We start from the raw sequence: 12,049 nt of genomic DNA on the forward strand, positions 1-12,049 counted from the left end.
CAATGCTAAAAATAATTTCATAAAGACCAATCTTTTTTCACTTTATTATGAAAATTGCTACATTACAGTCACTGTTCAAAACAGTATTTCGACATTGGGTTTCTTTCCATTTAAGTGCCAATACACAAGCCATGATTACTATTTCAAAAATATTATTAGCATTATCTATGGTAGTTTGACATATCTCAAACCGTTATAACATTCTATTATCAGTTCCCCCCTCCTCATTATTTGTGCCAGCCACAGTGAAGAACAGCTCCTACAATACCCAAATTATCCATTAGTGTTATTCATATAAATTAAGTTAACCATAAACCACAGAAGAACACACACAAATCCCCCAGGGAAATTATTTGTTCTCTAAATGTTCAAAAATGCACCAAGGTGGTCTTTTTTTTTTTTTCATCCTGATATGTAAGTGACCAAATAAGTTAACAAGCAGAAGTCTCAAACCTAATTCAGTGTAGGTTGCTCAATAGCATGATTCCATTGTCTTATCACATGGGCTTCTAAAGAAAGTTTGTCCTTAGACCCCTGGTTAATGAAACTTAACACTTTTCAGATTTAATAATTAATTCAGTGCCAGAGTTTGAATTGGTCAGTGCCATTGTAATCATTTCATAAACAGAAAGCATGGTGAATGCCTGTACATAATTCTGGTAAACAGGCAAGTCCATAATAGTGTGATTAGTTCTAAAATAGCACATTAATACTGCATTCAGTAACTCTCTTTTACGAAGATGCCTCAGAACTTATACAGCCAAAACACACTATAGGATATCCATTATAAATACTAACATTTCTATTAAATAAACAAATCTAATAGATTAATTCAGGAAGACTGAATGGTTCTATGGTGCAACTCATCCTGTTTAAACACCTCTGTTGACAACCCAGGAATAAAAAAAGAAACCTACTGCTTTAGAAGCCATGCGATCCAGACTTTTACATGTACTCTACGTAGATGCCATGCCTTTTTGTAGTATTTTTAATTTAAAATGAATAAGTGATCTGTTAGAATAGGAAATTATTTCCTCTTGGCAAATACTCAACAAATCAAGTTCTGCTCTTCATCAGCACTTCACAGATAATCTCTGGCTGCAGTTTTCCGATATTAAAATTGAAACGTTTTCATCGGTAACAACAGAACTGAAATATCAGAGTATCCTTAATTTTAAGTGTCATGTCAGGAAATAAAGTGGTATCACTGAAGTTTCACTCAGTAGATAATCCCAGACACGTCGTAAATGGTGGTCTACGTAAGCTTTTCATGTTGAATCTGGTAGTAGCATGCCTAAATTAAAACAAAGGTCATTTTAGCATATGTAGCAGCTCTCAGCAAGCTGATAAAGAATCATATACAAAAAGGTTGATTTCCTCCAACCCACCCCAACCCTTCCTTCCTGTCCAAGAAAACAGGACTAGGTTTTCAGCAAGCAGGTATGATACAGTAAAACTGCAACACACAACAATCCTCTGACACAGTAAACAATCAGAAAGAACAGGAGCTTTTAAGATACAAATTACTTTCAACTTTTTCTTAATAAAGATAGCACAATATATGACTTGGGCCTCTGAATAAATTTGTTTCTCCACTTTGCAAAGTGGAAGTACATTTTTTTGCTCACAAGTATTTCTTTGCCCTTTCACAGAAGGACCTCAAAATGAAAGTAATACCTACATCCTCATAGTGTAAGGAAATAATACATTTCAAAAGCATGCAGACTGAAGAGCAAAGTTTCTGTCTCCTGAAGAAATACTCCGACCTTAACTTTCACACATGATCTGCTGCTATTCACTCCTTAATGTTGTCTCAAACATGCCTTGGATCAGTCATTACCAGCAACTTGATATGTTTCAGTAAACTGAATAGTTTAATACTAAATAGATTCTTGAAGAAAGTTTAAGCAACTGAAGCCTTCCTTTTTACAGTACTACAATAGATACCAAAAAAATTGTGCACCAAACTCTTTTTCCAATTTGCACAGACAGAAAAGAAAACCAATCATACTCAATTTACAGTTCAGCTTGAGATTTTTATTTTTCAGATTAACAGCATCCCCCAAAACTCCACAGAAAAGCTTTACACACCTGACTTGTCATAAAACCCACTTGTTTCAACAGTTCTGATGAAACAATTTTTGCTATGGAGGTCCTAGCTGTATAGTGGGTTACTGTGAGGAAAGACTCTCCCCAGTACTTACAAAGAGGATACTAATTAGCATGTAGAAAATGAAGACAACTTATTTCACAAAATTGAATTCTTAAGCCATCTTGATGGAATCCATGACTTAAGCATTATTGGAATTTAGTCTCAAGAAAAATCCAACACCTCTTCCCAATGTTTAAAAAGGAGTGAGGTTTCTTAAGTTGCAGGAGAAAGACATAGGTACATCTGTGCATACACAATAGTCAAGAGCAACTTGTTTTTACATTTGAATAAAGTACAGTTCCTAAGCTTTAAGTTAAGTTTCCTTGGTCATACTAGATAAAAATAAGACAAAAACTTAAAGTGAAATCCTAACATTCACACAACTGACTTAAGTCAATCATCACTTAAAGCTGATTAATTTCCAATTATTTTTTTTTTAAATAATGTTGGATAATTTTCATACCTTCAAAGTGGTAAACATGATGCCTTGTTCCCCATGTTGCAGGTAAGGATCCATCAGGTCTTCAATTAAGTGCACCTCAGAACCCAAATTCCTTATCCTGTCACATGAGGGACAAAAGAGGACAAGTGAAGATGACATGGTACATGATACACTGGGCAAGAAACAGCCTTTTTCCTATCCCCATTCTTAGGACACAGTCATCTCAATTTTGACTCTCCAATATTTATTCAGGTCAAAGCAAACAATTAAACCAAAAATTGGACTAAACTACAAAAAAACCCGTAAGAATTAGTCATATAGTGAGAAGCTTGAAAGTTTAATACAAGCATGAGTTCTCAAACAGCCCACACTCAACTTATCCCTGATGCCAATGCTAGCACCTACCTGGCTCGTAGCACCACGTAGAGAAAAACGGGAAAAAGGTCATCCATGGACCACAGAAAATCTTCCTGAAGACTCTCAAGCACATTCTGAGATATCTCTTCAAAAGTCTGCTGGATTACCTTCAGTTTGTCAGCTGGTGTAAATGTGGTACTGTTTGAAGAGCAAAAGCAAAACAGGATAACAATAAGAAGCAATGTATCTACACGTGAATTTGGGAGACAATTTATTAGGCTAGCCTTCCCTCCAAGCAAGAAGCTAGATCATTCACTGCAGTACACCCTGGTCTATAATTACTAGTTTGCAGCAGTGTGCTTTGAACAAAACTATCCTCACAGTTTAAAGCTAGTTAAACGTTGTGGAAGGGAGAAGAAAAAAAGAACTCAAGTTCTTACAACAGAATTCCTTGCGTCAGCTGACAGAAACAAACCATGCCAACATAACAGGTCATTTTATCCTAACTGCTTAAAAATTCACAGGTATATTTAATTAGATATCCTTTTGCTTTTGAATTTAAGTGTCTACAGGCAAATTTCTCAACAGTTGCCTTTACAAGGCTACATGTCATTCCCTATCAAGAGAATTTTTAATGTTTGTAGTAGGAACTCTGAAACTTCTATCTTACCTGAAAATATACCTTGTCTAACAAGGTGAAAAAAGATAAGACAAGAAGGATCATATTAAGTAGATGCCACTAGAGCAGAACCAGTAAAAAACTACGAGACAAGCTTCAGAGAATTACCTGATTTGCTGTAAACATTCAACTGCAGAGGCAAAGCAGGCATCTTTTGTATTTGATGATACCTGTGTAACCATGAAAAGATTTGTCATTCAAGTTTCACAACACACTACTCAGAGAAAGAAGCAGCATACCATCCAACATTGTCATAAAAGACTTTCAGATTTCCAGTGCAAAGAGAAGGGAACGTGCCCGGAAGATGAAGTCATTTAGGAAGCTGTCCATGTATTACTGAGTTTCTTTAAAATTCAGAAAAGCCTATACCGAACAAGTGGTTAAGTTATGAGAATCAGAGACTTTCTGGATATCTTCCAGGTCAAGGAAGACTGAGAATCAGTGAATCTTAATGGTTAGAGGGAACCTTAAGACTGAAATAGTTGAAATCTAGAAAGGTCATACCAGTTAAAAAAAAAAAAAATCACAGATCCACACGCTTGGAGAAAACAGAAAAAAACTGGTATAATTGTGAGCTCTTAATAAGCAGCTGAGCCTACAGCTTTCTGAATAAAGGAGAGAAAGAATAGATGGATGCAGAAAGACCCACAGAAATTCAAAGAAATAAGGATACTGAACAAGAGAAGCAGATAAACATGATGTCTCACTGAACACATCCTGTTTAATAGATAGATGACCACAGCAAATAAACAGTTGCAGATAGCATCAGACACCATGTAATTCAAAGACATTGCATAGTATATATATGTAGTGGAAGGGTTCTGCTCTACAACAGAAAGAAAGTACAACTCCAAACATACAGATGGGTAAAAATTTCAGGCAGCTAATAAGAATTTTGCTTAGTACCTAAAAATACAAAAGATTTGCAGCAACTCAACATATTATTGCTGAATTTTGGAATGTTTCAAGTATAAGTGGAGGTCTGCATCATGTTTCCTTAGGTGAATCTTGAATTCTGAAGTGTCCCACCATTCATGTTGATACCTTGCTGGGAACGCACAGCCTCAGGGAAAGGAGGGGGGTAGTGGAGCGGGGGGGAAGATAAGCAGCAGCTTTGCTTATTACTGTAAGTCTGTAACATTTCACATTTACCATGGAATGGTGATTTTAAGATTCTATGAATAGCACATTGCTTATGTTCAGCAACCAGCATGATCAAAACCACACTTTGTATATTTAAAATTTTGGCAAAGTCACAGTTATAAATACAGAAAAAGGTAATCCATGAAGGCAGTGGGATCTAAACAGCTGCAAGAAATAAAAAGTTTCAAATAAAAATCCACTGGCTCATAAACAGATGTGATGTAAAATATATTGTAAAAGTTGAAATTGTTCAAAGTCATGATTATTGAAATAATTATCAGTGGAGCATAGAGGCTGAGCACTATATTACCACTATTTAAGACCAGTGTTTTTAAGACCACTGTTCAGCCTCTGTCAACATTATGACTAAGAATAAAAATAATTCAGTTCTCCTAATCAGAATGCATACAGTAGCACAACTTTCAAACATCTTGAAAATTTATTTGGTAGACATTTTTCCCCTCATATGTTTTCATAACTTGAGAGCAAGCAAATAGGTTTCAAATTTCTTCCTGAACTAGAACTTCTTACAGAGTAAACAGAGTGGCAAAGCTGGACAAAGAGTTATTCTAAGAAAACACTGATGTAGCTTTTAAGTAGGAGAAACATTTTCTAGGGATCAAGATAATGCAGCATCTCTTCAGTAAAAAGGTTTGTCAAAAGTTCTTCTACCTATTCTTTATGACTGACTTCTTTAAAGAAAACTGAACAAAGTACACTGTAAGTCAACACCCAATGAACATACCTTTCTACTCTCACCAAGGATGGATACAGTTCCTGGCCAAAATTTCCTGCAAGAAAGCCGAAACAATCTGTTCAGCTAACAGAGCCTATTAGTTTAACGTATCATTTACCTTGTGAAAACAAAGTTATTGTGTTCTTTTCTGAGTCAGAGTATCTGTTCCAACAGGTAGAACTATATCTAGCACAGATAAGAGAAGAATACTCAGATTTGAAATGCCTCCCTCTGGTTTTGTAGTAATAGCCATTTTCTTTCCCATTCTACCCCCATTTTTTAATATATATATATATATCTTTTAAGAGAAGTTTTGATTCATTCTCTCAATCATGGTAATTAGTTTGAAGATATATTTACATGTATTTTAATCAGAGAAATGCACTCTGGACAATCTTTGACTTGCTTTATCTAATTATACACCATAATCTTTCTTTAAGTTCTTAGTGTTGAAGCATACTTACACTTGCACTCCAAGAAAACTTAGAAGTGCCATATCAGTTTGTTTGTTTAGACGTAAGACACACTCCCAGTAAACATCTTCCTCACGCTCGTTGTCTAAGGCATATAACATGAATAGAGGTGGATAGAGTCGTGGCAGTAGTACAGGGAGCAGCAAGCCAAAACTGGTTACCACATAGCTATAACAAAAGGAAAAGAAAATGGGGTGAAGACATTTAAAAAGAGGGACAACTATAAAAATAGAATAAAAAATACTGATTGGAAAACAAATTTTTAATTTAGTATGGATTATTCTATGAGGAATTAACAATATAGAAAGTACAAAAAAAAAAGAAATACTTAGCAGTGACTTTCTTTTGCATCCACACAAAGAACACTCACTGGGGAGCTGTATACTACATTGTAGTTCAAGTTTTACCTGCATATTCAAGGCAATTATTTGGCACCCATTCTTAGCCACTCCACTGATAACGTAACTTTACCTTTTAAGCACAAGCTGAAAAAACGGGCAACGTCCCAGCAAGTTAGTTGACCTAGTTCCACATACTCATACTATAAGGCATCGTGAAGTCGTAAGTCCCTTCACATCAAGCCATAATCTTAACAGGGAAAGCTGAATGTAGGGTCCCTACTAATATCATCTATACAGATAAATGGGCCTTTTCTCAGAAGGTTTCTCTACTGATCCCTCCTTCCTTCTGCTGCCCACACCTGAAGTGGCTATGGACAGGACAATGGTGGAATCAAGGCCGAGCTCCACATGACACTTGCACTTGATCTGCATTACCCAATACTCATATTCCAAATATCCTTCTGAAATCCAGGCCTAAGTCTGAACTTGTTTCTAAAACCATCATCAAAACCAAAGGAAAAAAATAATTGCTTATGTCTACCAGTAAAACACAGGGCTTATTTTGTTGTTCTGTTTTTTTTTTTGCCTTTTTTTTTTCCATCCTTTTCAAGGAAAACCTGTTAACAGAAAATAAAGCAAGGCCTTCATTAGTTCACAAGGGGTTTTTCTGCTTTATGTACCCTGGCTCAGGAGATTCTGATCTGGAGTCAGATTTCCCACTGCAGAATGAACGCCTTCCCTTTATTTCCGTTGGCTGAAATGGAATTGTGCTGCCCTCTTCCGGAAGATCAGGGAACAAGAACCTAAGTGGCAACACACACAATGTATGAAAATTCACAGAAATTTCCACAAAACAGCATAAGAAGAGACGATTAGAGAAGAAAGAAAAGTTTCCTTAATTACAACGTGGCATAACTAAGACAGCACAGATAGTATATGTACGGTGCCACCCATCTGGAAGAAAACTTAGGCCATACTCTTATATGTCAAAGAGACCTTGGCCAGTCTGACATTATCTCCCTACAGATAAGGCTTCTAATGGTTACTGATTGGGATGCTGCCAAACTGAAAGCAAAAATTCTCCATTTAAAGCTGCAATCGCTTTGAGGAATCCAAGCAAAGACTTCATATCAGCATGGAGGAGCCACATTCCTAATAACTTCAATGGAATATGTTGCCATTTCCTTCTCTTGCTACCCTTCTAAACCCTTTGAACACTGTCCTCTCACAGCATGAATATCCAAAGACACTAAATTGGAAATCTGTACAGAATTCTCCTGATCTGCATTTTGAAGTGCAATGTGGAATGTAAGTCATTGGGTTGTCATGTGGGTTGAAGTCTGATTTATTTTTTTTTTTTTATTATTTTGACAGAATATTGAAGACCTTTTAGAAAGTTTAAGGAAATACAATCAACACCCAAAACAGAGTAAAAATACTGGCATGCTTGGACTACATAAACACTAGACTGTTCCAGTATTGGATGTATTTTTAAGTAAGCAAGCAGTAGTTTGACTTGAACATTGGAATCTCATTACCTAACCAACTGGAAGATGCGTTTGAGGTAGGACTTGATCTCTCTTACTGCCTCCTGCAGTAATCGTCGATTAGCTCCTACTCCAACATAAGTCATTCTGTAGACAGCTACTAGTGTTTCCACAAGCTTGCCCAATGGATGGAGAGGAGTATCACATGCCTGATGTGAAAGATACCAATTGCCTGGTCAAATAGATCAACCTGCTAGGCAGGTTGAAGAAAAAAAAAAATGTGGAACTAGAGATGGATCAGAAAAACACCACCACAATTTGAAACAAAAATATTGCAGATACATCAACAAATGACCATTTATATTAAGAAATTTATGTATTGCTGAATACAGACTCATACAGTGGTCAAGACAGTACAAGAATGTGCTAGTGCGTGGATAAATACTAAATTTAACATGATATAATTAGCAAGTACTTCAGAATGCTCTGCTGGGATCCACTGCATAAAAATCAAAACAGCAACTGAGAGAAAACTGACTTTAAAGAAATATTCATTAGATACTCAGTGATTTTAGTCTTAGTTAATAGTTGTTGAACTCAATGACTTAGAAAGTTGTAAGTAAATATGAATGAATTCAACATGGACTATAAACATACAAATACTAAAGGGATGCAAGGAAGCTCTTACACAAGTTATAACTCAAATGAATTTAACATAATGCCTTGCCAACAAGATATATGAGCATTTGATAGTCACAATACCTTTATCAAATATTTTTTTATACTTTCATATTTTTCCAAGGTGAAGGCACCAATGTGTTGCGGAATGAATTCCAGACTTTCCAGTGTCTGAGTATGAGAACGGCTCAGTAATTCTGGACTGCAGTCATAAAAAGGACAAATATGTACAGATTATTGGAGACAGTAGGAATAAAAACTGAAGCAAAACATGGAAGTTTCAACAAGACAGATGAGCAAGAAAAAGATGGTAGAAATACACATAGGAAACTAGTCACTCTCTTATGCCCTTGAACTTTCAAAGTCTTACTGAATCCTTCAGCCTGAACTTCATCTTCCACACCTGTTGCACAAAAATTCTGCAACTTCACTTAAGCAAATTTAATTTGAAATAACACTGTGGAAATACACATCCACAGAATTGTTTTACTATAAAATCCCAACTCCGTAAAATCAGGAACATGGAAGATACCAATTCCCACTCTGACAGACATTCAGGAATCACCAGCAACTTGCCACTACACATTTCCTGGATGTCAGCAGTATTTACTAAGTGTCACACTACTGTTTTTACACTAAGTTTCCTGATGTTAAAAGCCAGCCTCCTGTGTTAATCTTCTGAGCTCACTTACAGCTATTTCTCTCTTAATTAGCAAAGTCTGCTAAATGAGTCTCTCATGCAATATACTGAAAAGTCTAAGCCTCTTTATTGTGTTTGTTTGTTTTGTGGCTTTTGTTGTTGGTTTGGTTTGTTATTTATTTTTTAATCTCATGGAAAAAAATATTATCCAATAAACTTTTTCTTCCCATCCCTTGAATTTCTGTTCCCTATATTCTCCTGATTTTTCTGCACTGATTTCAGTTGTGACAACTGAACATTCCCTTATCAGTTAAAGATCTTTCAGTAGTAATTAGCTAGCATCTTATTAATACACACTGAATAATCTAACAGACTAACACCTGAACTAATCCTAGACACCATGTCCCTGAAAGAGATGTTTGTATTAGGAGTTCTGTTCTGATGCTTTGTTATTGTTGCTTACAGAACACAAATGATTTTTACCAGAATCAGTTTCTTGAGTAGAGCATAATTCCAGTTTCTCTCAATACTTGTTTCATCTTGCAAACTACATTCTCTAGGAACCAACCTGTCCTTGTGTTGCCGTCGGTTGGTGGTCAGAGCCACTGCAATGTTGTCCCAAGCCTTCCATCTATCACCCTGGCCTGGGCTCTCACAGCCAAGCTGGTTCCAGCATTCTTCAAATACAGCCTTCCATTTCTCATCAGGAGGCACTGCCAGGATTCCGAGTTTCCGCCTAATCAAATGATCAGTTAGTCTGTTAAAAATCAAACATACTTAAAACAACACATTTAGACATAAGTGGTTTTTCATAGCTAATGTCAACCTAACATATCAAAGAACTTTACCAAAACCTCATATACTTAGTAGTTTCTTACTGTTTATCACTGAGAATAAACCCAGTACTTGAAAGAATGTTTTGACTTAAAAAGAGGTTACAGAAACTTGTATTCATACTTACCATTCTTTTTCTTGCTCACCAACAGCTTTGAAAGATGCATTAATCCATGCAACAGATTATAAAGTTACAGGATTAAAATGTTTTTAATGCCTATGTGTACAAGCAACTATGAATGTTACTACTTTATGCATATCAGTCTTAACCTTTCTTTTATTGTTCCAAGAAACATCTTGTTTAAATTCGAAAAGCACTTTTTTCCCATTGAATAGGACATACTGTGATTGATGAGACTTATCTACACCACTGGTGTTGATTCAGAAGATTATACACATTCACATAATAAGAATAGTACAGAGATATACCAAGCATCTCATGCTCTTGGAATGTACAAATAGCCTACCCACACAGACAAAAAACGTCCATCTATGGTCTCTGGCCCAAAAGTATCATCTACAGATAATGCTGCATCACGTTAGATATAAGGTCGTAGAAAGCAAAAAAAGTGCAGGCATCTTTTCCCTGACAGCCATTGCTCAGGGATTCTCTATACACAAAACCAAGAGCTGCTGCCCATCCATATTCATAAGACATAAAATTGAATTCAGGGCTTCAAAAAGCTTTCAGAAAGCAAATAGAACTGTTAAGTCTTGCAGTGCTTGATTTCAATCAAGTTTCAGAAACTGCCAGATCTTTCATAAATATTTTTTTCCCCACCAAATTTAGATGAGAACTAGAAACACTGACATTTCTCCATGCTTCCAGTCTCACAAAGCAGAAAAAGAAGGCTTTCAAGCTTTTTCCATAACTGATATCAGAAGATTTTCAGTCTCAAGAGACTGAAAAGGGTTGGTGAAACCCTTATTTCACGAGCCGTCTTCACAAATATGTACATACATTTATTCATAGACTCCCTGCTGGGGTAAAAACAGGCAGTTGCTAATGTTTTAAGTACTGAGTACAGCAAGGAGGCCTACATAACTCCACATCCCATTGTGGGTGTCAGCACTGTCAAAAGAAATCACCAGTGAATGCTTCTGGAAGCATACCAAGAAGTAATCTAGGTTAAAACAGTTGTGTTTCCCATTTCAATCTGAAATTTCAGAGTTCAGAGTAAGCTTCAAAGACATTGAATTCTGTACAACTATTACCAGTATTGCAGACCAATATACAGTGCTACTAAACACTGAACTTTCATCTACTGCTCTTCTTAAAGTTACTTAAATTTATTCTACTTAAAGATCTCAGTTATGATTTCATTAGAACAAACGCGCTGTTTCTTTCCAGAAATTATACAGCTGTTACAAGTATTATTACGTATGCTTTGCAAAAATAATTTGTTAAAATGCCTCGTTTTATTTTTGGCAATTCAGCAGTTCAAGTACTCTGAATCTGTGCCCCGTTTGGATAAGTTATAGTAGTTAGCTAATTCTGTCCAAATGTATCCTTACTGACATTATTAAATTACCATCAGAGTCATTAGCAGAAGGTAGAACATTTCGTGAATGATTTAATCCCTCAAATTCAACTTAGTCTCTCCCACAAATATAATCATAAATCATTAGATACGAATTCAGGTTCTACCAGTCAGTCCAGATACAAATAAAAAGTACTGGGACAGCCATAGGTCAGTAGCAACGTGTCAAGTATCCTGTAATTTTTATACCATTACTCAGGTAGTAATAAATACCAAAACAGCTATGAAATAGGGTTTTCTTATTTTTTAGAGAGGAGAGAAAAGGAATAAAAAAGGAGTAAGCATCTTCTCAAAATCTCATTTTTTCTTTGGAAAATAATTTAACCAGCCTCTGAAAAAAGCCAAGGGTTACATCTGACAGCATTACTGAACCTCATCAGAAATTATTTCTCACTCAACACTCACAATGTTTTAGGCTTATCCTTCTCACTCTCATATAAGCTAGGTTTGAAGTAGGTTCCTGTGATTTTTATTCCAGATCCCCATTCTCCACTGAAGAGACCTTCAATATAATCTCCATTTGGCAAGGTCAGTGTTCCCTTGAGA

At 36.0% G+C, this 12,049-nt stretch overlaps 1 protein-coding gene across 5 annotated transcripts in view; it reads right to left on the reverse strand.

Moving 5' to 3' along the window:
- Window positions 1-15: 15 nt before the first annotated feature.
- ALS2 (alsin Rho guanine nucleotide exchange factor ALS2) overlaps window positions 16-12,049 on the reverse strand; it is a 37,865-nt gene continuing 25,831 nt past the window's right edge. For 3 of the 5 annotated variants that reach the window (XM_085228331.1, XM_085228330.1, XM_085228332.1), the window contains exons 24-34: window positions 11,909-12,042; window positions 9,697-9,864; window positions 8,573-8,690; window positions 7,862-8,019; window positions 7,004-7,126; window positions 5,974-6,150; window positions 5,519-5,564; window positions 3,739-3,800; window positions 3,000-3,149; window positions 2,616-2,712; window positions 16-1,294 (exon numbers count right to left, since the gene is read on the reverse strand). In XM_085228331.1, the coding sequence (XP_085084457.1) occupies window positions 1,256-1,294; window positions 2,616-2,712; window positions 3,000-3,149; window positions 3,739-3,800; window positions 5,519-5,564; window positions 5,974-6,150; window positions 7,004-7,126; window positions 7,862-8,019; window positions 8,573-8,690; window positions 9,697-9,864; window positions 11,909-12,042 (1,272 nt within the window). In that variant the 3' untranslated portion in view covers window positions 16-1,255. Of the gene's footprint in view, window positions 1,295-2,615; window positions 2,713-2,999; window positions 3,150-3,738; window positions 3,801-5,518; window positions 5,565-5,973; window positions 6,151-7,003; window positions 7,127-7,861; window positions 8,064-8,572; window positions 8,691-9,696; window positions 9,865-11,908; window positions 12,043-12,049 lie in introns of those variants that run through there. The other 2 variants (XR_014884453.1, XR_014884452.1) reach the window with 2 other exon arrangements.

This window comes from Meleagris gallopavo, chromosome 7, assembly GCF_905368555.1.
Source record: "Meleagris gallopavo chromosome 7, MGAL_WU_HG_1.1, whole genome shotgun sequence".
Lineage (NCBI taxonomy): Eukaryota > Metazoa > Chordata > Aves > Galliformes > Phasianidae > Meleagris > Meleagris gallopavo.